Below are 16,030 nucleotides of genomic sequence, written 5' to 3'. Positions count from 1 at the left end.
TCAAATGAAAATCTTTAGATTATAAGGTTGACCTTCATAATTTAAGTTTACCTTCAATTCCCTCTCTAGTCTTGTCAACAACAAGAATGTCATCAGCAAAAAGCATACACTAGGGTACATCCTCTTCTAAATATATAGTAAGAACATCCATGACTAAAGCAAAAAGATATGGCCTTAAAGCTAATCCTTGATGTAATCCAACTGAAATAGGAAAATACTTAGTCAAACCACCTTGTGTTTGAGCACAAGTAATGGCTCCGGCATAGATATCACTGATGACTTGAATATAAACATTATTAAACTCTTTCTTTTCTAGAGCTCTCCATAGCATTTCTCTTGAAACTTTATTATATGTTTGCTCTAAATCTATAAATATCATATGTAGATCCTTCTTATTATTTATATACTTCTCAATCAAACTTCTCAATAAATGTATCACTTTCATAGTTGACCTACCCGGCATGAATCCAAATTGATTTTGAGAAACATTAGTATCATGTCATAAACTATGCTCAATAACTATCTCCCAAAGTTTTAAAGTATGACACATTAACTTAATTCCTCTATAATTCACACACTTTTGTGCATCACCTTTATTATTAAAAAAAGGATTAACATACTCATTCTCACTCATATGAAATCTTTTAATATTAAAAAGTTTCGTAAGCCAAGAAATTCCTTCAAGTTCTAAGCATTTTCACACCTATATTGCAATATCATCTGGTCCAACAACATTTTCACACTCTATTTTCTTTAAAATCTATCTAACTTCAATTTTACTAATACATCGATAAAAAAAATATCTTTTTTCATTTATGATGCTAAAGTCACTAAAGTTAATTATACTCTCACAATCTTTGTTGAAAAGCTTATTAAAATATCTTGTCTACCTTTGTTGAATATCCTCTTCTAATAAACTGTTAACATTTGCTGCAATATGCAAAGAACAAAAAATTAAAAGAATGCTTAAATTATTACTTGTTGCTGCCCATACCCGAATAGTTGCTGAAATCCTGCAGTAGCTACAGTAATCATCTCTCTGCAAACGGCGCCGAACCATCCTATCTTCCGCATGCGAAAATCCCACCCTATTTGCGTCGTTAAAAGGGAAAAATTATTAGGTGCGGAGTGCAGACGGCCGAGCGCCGTTTTATATCAGTCTCCCGTCCGCACTCAGCACATAATAATTTCTCGTTAAAAGGAGAGTGAAACTTCTCTTCTTCGTTTTCTTTCCCGCGTGAGCCCGTCCGTCTGCAAGCAGATCCCGCACTTCATGATCTTCCATCTCTTCCCTACTCTAGACCTCGCAAGCACCTCCCGCTCCTTCGACATTCTCATGCCTCTTCACTGCAAACCACCCAATCGAATGCTCAAACTCACACTCTCTGCTTTCTTCCTCTTCTCACGCAAAGTTGCTGTACGCGTGAACACCTCAGCCGCAAGAACTATGAACCAAGCCTCCTTCCTCTCCTCTTTCCGACCTCCATACACCTAGTCCGACTTCACCCAGTCAGAGATCACGCTGCCAGACCTCCGAACTGTCAACAACCTTCGACTTCCAGCCTCACGTCGACCTAGCCGACCTCCTTTCTCGAACGAACCTTCCACCTACAGCTCCTGCTCGATACTCCCAACTCAGCCTCGAGAATCCAATCTCTCCCATAGCTCTGCCCTAGCTGATCTCCCTCAACACACTTAACCTCATCTTACTCCACTCAAAATTCCACATCAAAGCCCACATTTCCCTATACCACCTAAAGCCAACTCAAATCAACCCACATAGCCTAATCAGCCCAATAGCTCCTCTCTCACTCTAAATTCTACTCAGATTTTGGCCCACAAACCACATCCCATTACACCCCAATTCTAACAACCCAAATATCCCATTTAACCCTTTATTTGCCAAATTCTCCCATTACAGCAAGTTAAGGTTAACTCCATTAGTTTCAAAAAAAAAAAGAAAAAAAGAGAGTAAACTATCTTCTTTTAGTTTCTATTTAAAAATAGCATAATTAGTGCTCTTATTTGTGTTGATTAGTTGATATTGTGATTTGTTGGCATCATTGTTATTGAATCCAAACATGTAAATGGATGTGTGTATATATATAAATAAATAAAAAGGGGGGAGTGAAAGAAGAGAAATAAAAATGGGAAGGGAATAAAAAAATGATGAGATGAAAAAAAAAGAGAAAGAGGGGAGGGTGAGAAATAAAAATGTGTATTTTTATGTATTTTTACAAATATCTATCATTGTTGCCTCTACGTGTAGGTATAAAATTCTAACTCAAAATCCTGTAGTCAATGCTTGCGACGAGCTGGCGGACAACCCTACATGCTTATGTAGCACGTTGGGAGGGAGACAGGTGCGACTCTCGCGACGAGGCAGGTAGGCCTTGAAGCGCTCACGTAATGTGACGATAACGAAATTAAGTACCCTTAATCGCTCGCGTAGCGGGGGAAAGAAGATTCAGCTCCTTCAAGAAGGTACCCCGAAGCGCTCACGTAGAGTGATGGAGATTGAAGAAATGTTGTAGCTGTGTCATCAACACCTACCTAAAGTGCTCACATAACATAGAGGAAAAGGCTATGTTTCTCGGATTTCCCTTAAACGAGGGAGGCGTCGGGAGGCTGTTGGATTTTCTAGTGAACAGGGGACCTTATTTGAACAAAAATTGAATAATTACAGGAAAATTGAATATCAAAAGAATGACAGAGGACTTGAATTTGGACTAAGTGCTGTGGACTTGAGCTTAAATTAAAATAGCAAGCGAACTTAAATTTGAACATAATGAATACTTGATGTGAATGACGACACATAGAACTCAAATGAATCATAAAGTACTTAAACTTGAATGGAACACATGAAACCAGACTTTGGTTTAACAAATAAACAATTAAAATCTAAATTTTTAATAAATGAATTCTGATCATTCAAGTGGATATAAGTGAACAAGCGACTCGGAGACACTGATAATGAAAAGTCTTATGATGAATACCATTGAGCAAGTGGGGAACTTGTGTTGAACGTAATTCAAAGCAATTCTTAAACAAGTGCAAGTTGTAATGTGCCAACACAAGTTGACATATAAGCAAGTATATCGATCCCTTGCAAGCAAAGGAAATCGATGTACCATGAGCATAATGATTTGATCCAATAAGCAAAACATAAAGGTGGCAATGAATACAATTTATGAGCAAACTGCAAGCAACAGCAAAAGACTTGAAGTGCACATAATGGCCTCGCCTGCAAGCAATGTTAAGGAATGTACACCGAACATAAATCACCAACATATAATCGTTGATGGCTTTTGAATGCATGCTATTTTCCCATAAGTAATGGATGCGACATGTCTAAAAGTAGAGCGAGAAATTCATGAAGAGGATAATTTTCTTGCTGTCACTCCCGGTCAACTCATCAACAAACATATCAACTTGACTGCAAACAATGACGCTTCTTGTAGCAAGTTTACAAGTACACATGGAAGTCACCACAAACACTGAAACATGTGCAAGTTAAGGCAGCAGTTCACTAACCGACATGCACGAAGAAATTAGTGGTGAATGCAACGACGCCCTTGCAGTCAATAACCATTTAGCGTAAGACGAATACATTGATTTCCCCCACAAGTAAAGGATTGTTGATATGCAACGAATGCAAATACCAACAAACTGCTATAGAGGACCCATCATGAACACAATACCTCTCTTAAAAGTAAAGGAAGAGGTTCAAACATACTCAGTGCAGATCATGGTGAATACGAGTTCTTGCTAGCAATGGCAGGGGATTTGTCGTGTACATAATAGTAACCCCACGAGTGACAATCAACAAGAGGCAATAAATGTTGCGACACCTTTATAATCAAGAACTACATAATGATAGTCAAATGCATCGATCCTCAGCAAGTAAAGACAGGTGGAATGTAGCATATACAAGCACAGACGAGGCGGTATGGGAGACAAGTCATATATACAACATGCCATCTATGGACAAAATACATAAGAGCCATAGCCAGTGCAAATACTTGTAGATAACACAAGAAGATTTGCGTTCAAAGCAACTTTCTCACATAAAAATGAAAATGCATACAATGGTCCTTACAGGCAATGGTGGGGAAGTCACGCTAGATAGAATGTAATAGCTATTAGCTCTTAAATACACAACACTAAAAGACACAAGCAAATGTGGGGAAGTGGTAGCAATTGCAAATATCTACATACAACACTAGAAGACTTGCATGCAAAGCAATTTGACCACGAAAGAAGACACCAAGCTTGTGGTGAATACAATTACCCACACGCCACCGGATCTGCAATATTCATACATGCAGACAGAAGACGTTTGATAGGCTCTTCAAGGAAACTCATTCTTCTTTCAAATGGGATAGAAGGTGACCAAAAGGCTGTAATGTTGCCTATGGCATAGAAGGTGATCAAAATCGATGGACTACTGATGAAATGTTGCGTGACATTACCCGAACTTTGCCTGTTCGTAAAACAGACTACCGTTGTGTCTGAAATGTCAAAAATACCTAGAAGTGGCTGTAATATTGCATGGGCCCTTGCACGAGTGAAAACTCAAAATCGACATGAGTTTCAAGATGACGACATGCAAATCGAGGCGCACGAGAAATGAGCGAGTCTAGGAGGATCAACGCATAATTCTTATTCTTATTTTTAAATACTATTAATTTATTAATAAATATATATGTATCATAAAATAAAATCGTAAAAATCTAATCTCCTCATCCTGTGTCAGAAATCCTACTCAAATCCTTTCTATTTGGCACTGTTTCTGACCCTGCCATTGTCACTGCCCGGTGTCTTCTATTCCCTCATTTTTCCTCCTCTCCATTCGAGTTCCCACACGCTACCTCTCAGTTCACTCCACTAGCCCGGCTCTCTACTGTTCAATCCTTCTCAGAACACCCCAGCAGCATCCACTTCTCTACTTGCACAACACCAGCGGCCGCTGCTCAATTCCCTCACCCAAATCCACTCCCAGCAGAGCTTTCTCAGCCTGTCTCCTGCTCGTGCATGTTCTACATGCAGCTACAACACCTGATCCTACCCAACTGCTGTCGCATCCACTTCCAAGTAGCCGACTTCACAGCCTAATCTTCCCACTCCTTCCTCACCACATACAGCCCAAGGCCCATCTCAAACCTGACAACTGCCCTCCAACCCACAAATTCAATCCAAATAGCCTACCAACAACCCTCCAATCCACAAATCTAACCCAAAACATGACTGCCAGCTTTTGCATCCATAAATCCAACCCATACAGTCCACTATTAGCTCAACTTCAAATTCAAATCCAACCTAAACAAGATCCCATCTCCTCTAATCCAACTCCAATAACCACCCAACTCTCCATTTTTTTCTCTCCAACAGAGAGTTTACACTCTCTTAATAAAAAAAAGCAAAAAAAGAATCATAAAAGAGAGAGAAAAAAAAAAGAGAGATTTTTACAAAAAAGGAGTGACATTTGTGTGATCTGGCCCCTCGTCATCTTGCTTCAACTTTGTCATCGTCGTCTTGCTCGTCAAGGTATAGCACTCATTAATCTCAAAAGCTCAAATCCCATTGTCCATGCTTGTGGCGCAATGAGTAGACCTCTTATCCACACTTTTTTTAGCATGGTGAGAGGAAGCTTGGTGTGATGCTTGCGGCGAAGTGGGTTAATCTCGTTCGCTCTTTTCTTATCACGATGAGGTAAAAGTTAAGTACCCGCTTTCATGCATGCGGGAAAATTTGTGAGTTTTCTGTGCAGGTACCCCTACAACCAATGCACAATTTTTTTGGCGTGATGGGATAAAAGACCATGGCCACGGTGCTGCGTAACGTCGATCATGCACGCATTTCTTGACGTGTTGGGCCGGCCTAGACCCCCCCCTAAATTCCTCTAAACGAGGGAGATGCCAGGATTTTTCAGTGAATATGAGACATTTTAAAAATTGCCTATTAAACTAAAATGCAACTAAATAAAACCCAAAAAGCTAGTTGGGAACAATAATAAGAATTCTGAAATGACTATCTTCATTTCTTTGACCAAATGACATTGGACAAAGAGCTTATAATGAACATATTAATTTTTCTATGGGAAAAGAACAATGAAAATGTAATGAGCACATTAGCTAGCCTTCGACTAAGAGCAAGAATGTGGTATTTGTAATAAGGATGATTGCTCACTTGTTGAAGAAGAAATGAGACTTGTAATGAACATGATTTGCCTATAGGCAAGTATAAGGCATGAATAATGAATGTGTTGCCTAGCCTACAAGCTGGAAGAATGGATTTGCAATACAAATATCATGACCCGCCTACCTAAAAGGATAGTAGGCTTTTGATAGACATGCTAATTTGCCTACAGGCAAAGAACAAAGACTTCCAGTGCATATAGAAACTCACATACAGTGCAATAACAAGAGACTTATAGTGAGTACAATTTATCTATGGACAACTCTAGAAAACTTGTCATATATACGAAAGTCTGCCTGCGGATTAAAGTTGTAGACTTATGATGAATATAGCTTGCTTATAAGTAGAGAGCACAAAATTGTGATACACACAGTAACCACACTTATAGGCAACGTTAGAGGATTTGCATCGACTGTAGCTCGTATACAAACAATAATTAGTGACTTCAAATGATCACTACTAGTTCCCAGGAAAAATTAATGAAGCTTGCAATACACAACAGTTTGCTTACAATCAAATGGCACGAGACCCTTAGCAGCATACTACAGTTTACCTGTAAGCAAAAGCAAGGAATTCGTAGTGCCTAGTTGTCATACCAGACAAATCAGCTTACCTGTAAATGACAAAGGGAGATTCATGGAGAATGATGTAATTTACTTGCAAGCAAGAGCATGATCTCCTAATGTCTATTGAACAAAAATCTTCTACGTGCCATGTTAGATGATATGATAACTCAATGAGGCAACACGAGTTAAACAATACATGCGATAACTAAAACCTAACTCGCCTTCACACCATCGAATTCCCAACACTCGTATAAGCTGATAGAAGGCATATGTAGGCCCCTAAAGGAAAACTTGTGCACGCTCCAATGACAATCACTTATGTAATTGATTATATTTAAATGCCCTTCTCATGCATTAAATAATGATTCCCCACATGTGCTCTGACTGTTATACAAAACTCCTAATTTTAAGTTCTGAGAATGCTGTGTTGGTCAAACATTTAAGTTCAATCCTCCTTGAAAAGGTAGAAGTCAACATGACATGAATTAACAAGCGAATGCTTAATCATAGATTGATAGGAAACACTTGTAGATCTCAAGTATTTTTAATCAATATTTGGAAAACAACAAGAATTCTCCACAAAACTCCGCACAAAACCATGAAAACATTAGATAATTTGTATTATTCGATGAAAGGGAAACGAAAAATAACAAGGTATAATTGATCCTCTATTTTGAGAGGATGATCGATCTCTCCCAAATCTCTAGACGCCGCTAGAGCCCAAAAGAAAACCTCAATCTAAGAGATCTCATATTTCAGCCAGATTCAAGATGCCCTAACCCTAGGAAAATAAATTATTTAATGCATACAAATCAAAAGGAAATCCCTAAACAATCCCTACATTCAAATTTCCCTCCTAACTTCCTCAAAAATCCTTCCTAAAATAGCTCACGCACGCCTTGCGTGTGTTCGGTGCGTACAGGAGGCAGAGAAGTTTGCCTCTATACGCGTAAGCTGATCTCGTCGGACCGAGTGGACCGGTCTAACAATACTCCCCTCCCAAAGATCCACCTTTTCCGCAAGATGGAAAGAAAACACCCTCCTATATTCCTTCTTCATCACAAACATTAAGAACCTGAAGAATTCAGTCCTTACCCTTGTGCCCCGGCGTATACCTCTCATCACATCTAAAAAAAACCCTTCGCCCTCTTATTTAATTATGTTTCTGTGAGCTTTTTGAAGTTGTCCCCAGGTCTTTCTCCGACAGTTTTCTCTTTCGAAATCTCCATAAGAGTTCCTAGTGTTGGCTCTTTGCTCGCCAAAAAGGTGGTGGTCATCTTATACGAGCCTCCTGAACTGCTGCCTCCTCCTTTTTTCAAGTTCCTCTGATCCTCCACCAACTGAGCTAGCTCCATAGACTCTCCCAAGTCACGAGGTCTCATCACTTTGACTGCTGCCCGGATCTTTGGTTTCAGTCCCTTCATAAAGTTTCCCTCCAGTACAGTCTCTGGAAGTCGATCCAATCGACTAGCAAGATACTCAAATTGCTCATGGTACTCCATCACTATCCCCTCCTGCATCAAAGCGAAAAACTGCTTGTAGAAGTCCCCTCCCATATTGGTTTGTAAACGTTCCAACATGCAGTCCTTAACTCCCTCCAGGTCCTTATCGGTCACCTCGTATCCCTCCATTGGTATCATGCTAAAGCTTTCCCTTCCAATCATATCCCGGCTACTGTCAACTTCTCCTCCTTCATCAACCTATTGATGTAAAGTACATTTCCACCCTGTAGATCCACCCATGTGCACCCTCTCCCTCAAAGATAGACATTTTTAGTTTCCGCACCCTCAGATCACCTCTGTTCCCTTCATAATTTCCTCTTCCCAAAAAGGGTAGTTCCCCTCAAGTGTTCCAATCATCCTTCTACGTTCATACCAAACCTTTCATCGCAAACCCACCTCCTCCCTTTAAATTCAACACCCCTTCGATCATATTCAACCCCTCTCCTTTTAAATTCGGCACCTCTTCGATCATAATCAAGCCCTCATCTTTCCAATTCAGACCCTCTTCTTTCAAATTCAACATTCCTCCACTCATGCCCAACCCCCTCACGTCTCTCCATATACCCTTTACCAAACTCCTTCCTAGGAATAGGTCCTAGGAGGCATTTTTTCTGTTCCTTCCAAAATCCCCACCTCTTGATCTTCCTTTCGTCTGATTGGCTTTGGATTTTCCCCACTTTCATGGTTGCGGCGCCTTCCCTCACCTTCGACGGCGATATTTTGGTTTGGCCCACTAACACTTTCTTCAACATTTCCTCCAGGATGAAAAATTTTGAATTTAACTTATCATGGATGGCTGAAACATCTTTTTTTAAAATTTGAAACTTGAGTTTGGTGATTTGAAATTTCATATTTCATTTGTCCAATCTCCACTTCGAGGCGTTCCTCCAGCACATCCATTTTCTTGGCCGCCGTTGATGCCCAGATTTTTTGTAGAAATAAAAATTTGGACTTCAATCTTCAAAATCAACAACTTTCTTATTTGAAATCCCAAAAACAGCCACTAAAATTCAACAAAACAGCCCACCAAATGTCCAAAAACAGCTCTGTTACCAAATTGAGAGGAAACACTTGTAGATCTCAAGTATTTTCTATCAATCTTCGAAAAAAACAACAAGAATTCTCCACAAAAATCCACACAAAACCACGAAAACAGTAGATAATTTGTATTATGTGATGAAAGGGAAACAAAAAATAGCAAGATACAATTGAGCATCTATTTGAGAGGAGGATCGATCTCTCCCAAATCTTTAGACGCCGCTAGAGCCCAAAAGAAAACCTCAATCTAAGAGATCTCAAATTTCAGCTAAATTCAAGATGTCCTAACCCTAGAAAAATAAACTATTTAATGCATACAAATCAAAAGAAAATCCCTAAACAGTCCCTACAGTCAAATTTTCCTCATAACTCCCTAAAAAATCCTTCCTAAAATAGCTTACGCTTGTCGTGCATGCGTTCGGTGCGTACAGGAGGCGGAGAAGTTCGCCTCTGTTCTTGTAAGTCGGTCCCGTCAGACTTGCTGGACCGGTCTAACATAGATCTATCGAGATACCTGATTATAAAGTTCATATTAGGCCTTCAAAGGCTCTTTAGATGAAATGCATATAAAACGTAAAGCTCTCGATTCTTAGCATTTGTACGATAACTTACAAAATTAATAATCGAACCTGATCTTGTGTTGGCGAGCGAACAAAGTTGACAAGGTTCAAATAACTAAAACTTTAATCCCCAATAATGGTCGTGTTGAATGTTTATCTCAACTGGTGGGGACTCTACCCTTTCAAATGCCTTAATTATTATAATAAGTACAAAATTTGTAATAACTTTAATTTCAACCCGGTGATGATTGTGTTGAAAGTTAATCTCAACTGGAGGGGATCCTACCTTTAAAAATACTTATGAACTCTAATGGAAATACAATTCTTTTAAAGTGATTGCAAAATCACCTCAATCATGGCCGTGTTGAATGCAAATCTCAACTGGATGTGTCCACACAAATTTCAAAGAAATGCCCCCAAATCTCAAAGTTAATTGTTTGGGGGTCAAGTATAAATAAAATTTTCAAAATCTATTACTTTTCAAAAATAAATAAATGCCTAATTGAAATAAAAATACCTAAATACTTAACATTCAATCCCACCTCCACAACAATTTATCGAGGTGAATAAATTTGAAAATCAATTCAGCTCACAAAGAGAATGCCCATTCGAGATTATCACTAAGATTCATTCTCAAACCATCTCTTGTCAGTAAGAACGTGAAATGTGTCCTTTAACAGGTGGTTTCGCCACCGAATGACACTACAGGTAAAAGGTTATAACCGAGGCACTCTCACCGGGTGATTTTGCCTCCAAATGGTACTACTAAATTATGGTCAAGGTCATAGCCCGTATGTTCCCCAATGTCTCTAAATTCTTGAGTAATGAATCAATAGGGTATAATTGATAGGACATAAAGCCCTTTGTTAGCTAAGGTAGACTCAAATATATCCCCTTAGTCAAATATTCACCCCAAGTCTACAAGGTACCCTTGTACGAAGCAACACATGGCTGCTGATAAGAATCCTTCAGTCAGGTTGGGTTGACTACATCTTCTGACTAAGTAGAATAGGGACCATGATGGCCCGAGACGACGGAACCATAGGATCTTGATCGGGTTCATCATCATTCCTCCCATCATCCACTTTAAGTGCACGGTGATAAAATTTCAATTTTCATTATCAAATTTTGCTGCTACTATTCGGTGGATACTATATATCTATTTAACGATTAACCTTAATCAAAAGTTCTCTCGTTACCAAGATGATTATGGCGTGCATTCTTTGCTGAACATTTTTCTGTCTAAATTCAGGTGCTTGAAACATGAAAGATTTAAGTATCAATTATTTTAACTAGGCTTTGGATAGCTATGATCCACCTAGTCTTGGTATGCACTTGTGTACTTTTGCAAACTGATGCTGTGTTTGCTTTCCTTGCTCAGTGAATCTTGTCCATATGTTCAATAGGCCGCCATTAAATTTTTTCACCTTACGGTTGCAATTTATTATTTGTTTGTGAATTTTTTGTTTTGCATTTGGTTGAATGAATTGAACATATTATTTAATCAACTAGACAGGGTTCAGACATTGAGAAGGATGCTGTAGTATTGAAGTCAGGTGAGTTATTAGGCAGTGCTGAAATAGGTTTGCTTGCTACTGTTGGAGTTACCATGGTGAAGGTATATTTTATTATCATAAGTTACTGTTAGAAATATTGAGGTGACAGAACAAACTAGCAATGTTATTGTTAATTTAATCTGTAGGTGTACCCTAGACCAATGGTGGCTGTACTTTCTACAGGAGATGAATTGGTGGAGCCATCAACTAAAAGTCTAGGCAGAGGCCAGGTGTAGTGTAACCCAGCCTCTAGATTGTTGTATTTTACCCTTCTAGCAAAGCATGTCTTCTAATTTATAGAAATATTCATTTTTGCACAATCTTAATATGTATGTCTATGTATATAATTCTTATGCAGATTAGAGATTCTAATCGAGCTATGCTACTTACAGCTGCTCTTCAGCAGCAGAGTAAAGTTGTAGATCTTGGAATTGCTCGTGATGATGAAGAAAGCATTAATAAGATATTTGATACAGCTATTGAATCTGGGGTTGATATATTGTTGACTTCTGGTGGTGTTTCCATGGGAGATAAAGATCTGGTGAAGCCTATGTTGGGAAGAAAGGGAACCATTCTTTTTGAAAAGGTAGCCTAGTATGTCCTTGTATCAAAGTTTCTTTTATTTCATGCTGCTGTAACGTATGTTACTTGTGAAATATTTTTTTACTGCTGGTGGAGTCAATGGAGGAGGATTTTTTTTTCTTAGGTTGTAAAAATTGGACCATAACTTAATGTTGACTGTTGTAGTACTTTTAGCGTCCACTAACTGCAATTTTTATTTATATGTTTGCATGCTATTTTCTTTCCTTAAATGTAATCCTAGAGATGTTTGTGATTTATGGATGAACCGGTTTTTGTTTCCACTAAAAACAAATAGATATGGAACAACAGTTTTGATGAGTTGCTTCTTGGACTAATTCAATGATTTCATTCATTTTGCATTATTATTTTTGCTTCTGTGTTAAAAGTTGACCAGCATGTCATGCTTATTTCTTACCCTGAAACAATTTCATTTAATGTTCCTCTGAATATTCCTGATGCCTTTTGTACTAAGAAGTGATAAAATCATGCTTTAGCATAAAGTTTATTTCTGAAGGAGCAATTGTTTATACGAACTTTAGAGCATGTTAGACATTCATAAATCATAATTCTGAACTTATATTATGGAAGAAAACTCGTGGATCAATTTTCTTGTTTATATTAATGTTCATCTGAATATCCCTAAAGTGAACTGAAGCAATTATCATATTAAAATTATCAGAGGTTCTTCTTAAGGAACCTCTGAGGATTACTTTGTGTTGAGATAATTCCCTTGATATGCATCAAAATTTAGTTTTAACATTAAACATGGGTACATTATAATAAAAGATATGTGTCGATTATTTGCCAGTTTGTGCTGTGGTTTATATTTTAGTAGGGAAAGAACATTATTGAATATTAATCAGCAAATTGCTGAGCTTATCTTTTTAAAAGTAAAACAAGTAATCTTCCTTTAATATTATTTCTATTTATCGAATGCAGGTTTTCATGAAACCTGGAAAGCCTTTGACATTTGCTAAGATTAGCGCCAAATCTGAAGATAAAGGAAGTGCTAAGACAGTACTTGCATTTGGTTTGCCTGGAAATCCTGTGAGCTGTTTGGTTTGCTTCCAACTTTTTGTTGTTCCTGCTATACGTTGTCTGTCTGGATGGCCAAACCCTCAGCTTACAAGGTTTTAGTCTTTTCTATTGTCTTTCTTTTCCAATTTCAGGTAAATTTTAGCACAAATTTGTTCCTCGTGTTAATGGAGGTATGATATGTTGAACATTACTAGTTTCGAATGAAGATGCCTGAACATAAGTTAATAAAATAATTCCTCTAAGGTGATATACATTATAAACTCATTGTAATTGTTGAATCCACCTTTTCATCTTTTGTGAAAAATGAGTTTCAGAGATAACATGTTTCAACTTTTGTGGATACTCAATGAAATGCTTTTTATTTTTCTTCATCTTTTTCATCCTTTCGTCTCTCTATAATAGTATGGCAATTGTATATGCTACCAAGATTTAAAAAGGCGAAATCAAGAATAGAGGCATTTAGCCTTAGCGAGGTGAGGCATAAGTCTTGAGGTGGATGAGGCCTAAGCCTCAAAATAGAAAAAAACATATGAACTTACAAATAATTCATAAAAATGACAAATAAAATAAATTATCAACTGTGTGCTCCAAAAATTCGGCACAGGCTCCGCCCGCTGTTGTTTTTTCTTCTTTTCAGGGGAGTTTTAAAGAAATTAAGTTCCAGTGTAAATTTTGGGAAGGCATATGGGTTTGTAGATAAGACACTACCCAGAGATTTCGCCCTCATTTTGCGAGGACTTTATGATCTGAGTTTTGGTTTCTAATAGGCACAAGCTCCTATAGTTAATCACCCCTCTCGGTAACGAGAGAGAACTTTCGATTAAGGCTAGTCGTCAATTAGATACATTATATCCGTAGATATGTAGAAATATGCGTTATCTGGCTTATAGTAGCAGCATGGGCTTGAGAATTGGAATTTTGAAGGGTTGGAAGATTTGATATTTAAAATAGAAATTTCACTATCTTGCACTTAAAGCAGATGGTGGGGGAATGGATGATGGACCCGATCAAGATCCCATGATTCCGTTGTCCCGGGCCATCGTGGTTCCTGGTCTACTTAGTCAGAGGATGTGTCGACCCAACCTGACAGAAGGATCCTTGTCGGCAGTCATGGGTTGCTTCATCCAAGGGGACCTTGTAGACCTGGGGTGAGTGTTTGTCTAAGGGGACAAATTTGAATCCACCTTAGCTAATAGAGGGCATTGGCTTTGTGTCATATCTATCATATCATATTGATTCATATCTTAAAGATTTGATGGCACTAAGGAACGTATTGACTCTGGTCATAATCGATATTTCGTGGTGCCATTTGGCGGCAAAACCACTCGGTTCAGAGGGTCCCGGGTCATAACTGTTTATCCTGCAGTGCCATTTGGCGGCAAAACCGCCGATTAGAGCACACGTAACACATTTTTACTAGCAGAAGATTATTTGAGAATGGGTCCTAGTGATATTTTCAACTAGGCATTTGGCTCTATGTGAGCTGAAGTTATATTCGAATTTGTTCACCTCGGCAAACTGTTGCAGAGGGTGGATGAATTTTGCTTTAAGTTATTTGATGGATATATTTCAATTTTAAATATCTGAAATTTTAGGATTTTTGAATTTTTGTGGGTATTTGGGTGGAGCTTGGAAGGCATTTGAAAGTGTTTATGAACCCCTCCGGTTGAGATAAACATTCAACACGGCCATCATCAGGGTGACTTTGACGTCACTTGAAAATATTTAAATTTTGTAGGAGTTTAAGGTTGAAAATATTTAGAATTAACCCCTCCGATTGAGATATACATTCAACACGACCATCATCGGGGTGTTTGGGCTAATTTTCATTTGATTAAACCTTGTCGACCCTATCAACTTGCCGATAGGGGATCAAGTTTCGTAAGCTTTATGCCTTTATTAGTAAATTCATATTGTTATAGGCCTTGAAGGCATAATATGAATGTATTAAAACAAATACACCGGTCGTCACAACCGTATATTTGTTTGATGATTTGAACCCTATCAACTCCTATTGACCTGTTTAGGAGGATCCAATTTCAGAAGCTTTATGCCTTTATAAGTGAATTCTCTTGATTATAATCTTTGAAGACCTAATATGAATGTCATTAAAATAAATATACCGGTCACCACAATCGTATATTTATTTGATGGTTCGAACCCTGTCGACTCCTATTGATCTGCATAGAAGGATCAGGTTCAAACTTGAACTCACTTATTAACCCGTGCAGCATCCTTGGACGTAATATGTGTACTAATAACACGCTCGTCGGGGCTGTTTTGATTGAAAAATAAATATATTTAAGTATATACAGTTTTGAAAATATATTAATTTTCTTTGGGAGAAATTCATTTTGAAAATGGAGGGGCTTGAACAGCTGGGGCTCCAACATCAGCACGACTAGAGTCCTCACATCCCTGAACTGGGAGTCTAGGGAGTTCGAACGGTATCTGAATCTGAGGTTTTCTGAATTGTATTCCAATACATCTACTAAACTTTCTTCGTGCACATGATTCTTCTAGAGACATGGGCCTCTTGCCCTTAACATCAACTGGTTTCGGCTTTTCAAAGACTTCTTCAGGCTTTGCTATCACTGGGGCCAGCTTTGACAGTTTTGAAGGTGGGGTCGGTGGTTTACCACTAAAAGGGCAACTCTGGCCAGACTCAGTTAATACTATCTCAAAAAGAATGCAATATTAGGAACAACATATATCGTCTCAAAAAGACGAGACTGTCGTTCATTAATAGGTTCAGATTACAAAACTTTAAAGGATCATTAATTTTTTAATCAAAATCAGGATAATAAAATGATATATCTTTCCAAGGAAAGAGGATATCATTTATTATCAATCCTTTGAATATAACGATAATGGTCGTTTAATTGAGATTTCCCAAAGATAATTAATTAGAGGTTTTTGAAAATTTTAATTTTGAAAATTAGATCTGGGTTTCTAAATCTCCTACGAGCGCAAGCCCTCGTAGTTAATTA

The 16,030-nt window shown here is 38.1% G+C and overlaps 1 protein-coding gene across 5 annotated transcripts in view; it reads left to right on the top strand.

The window, feature by feature from the left end:
• Positions 1-16,030, top strand: part of LOC110110447 (molybdopterin biosynthesis protein CNX1) — a 48,448-nt gene that overhangs the window by 14,583 nt on the left and 17,835 nt on the right. For all 5 annotated transcript variants that reach the window (XR_002304712.2, XR_003702809.1, XM_028700227.1 and 2 more), the window contains exons 4-7: positions 11,381-11,482; positions 11,567-11,650; positions 11,779-12,006; positions 12,942-13,132. Coding sequence is in view for 3 of the 5 variants with exons in the window: in XM_028700227.1 (XP_028556060.1) it covers positions 11,381-11,482; positions 11,567-11,650; positions 11,779-12,006; positions 12,942-13,132 (605 nt within the window). In the remaining 2 variants the exon portion in view is untranslated. The remainder of the gene's footprint in view (positions 1-11,380; positions 11,483-11,566; positions 11,651-11,778; positions 12,007-12,941; positions 13,133-16,030) is intronic.

This window comes from Dendrobium catenatum, unplaced genomic scaffold (genome assembly GCF_001605985.2).
Source record: "Dendrobium catenatum unplaced genomic scaffold, ASM160598v2 fragScaff_scaffold_1470, whole genome shotgun sequence".
NCBI lineage: Eukaryota > Viridiplantae > Streptophyta > Magnoliopsida > Asparagales > Orchidaceae > Dendrobium > Dendrobium catenatum.
This window is presented reverse-complemented; position numbering and strand designations above follow the sequence as displayed.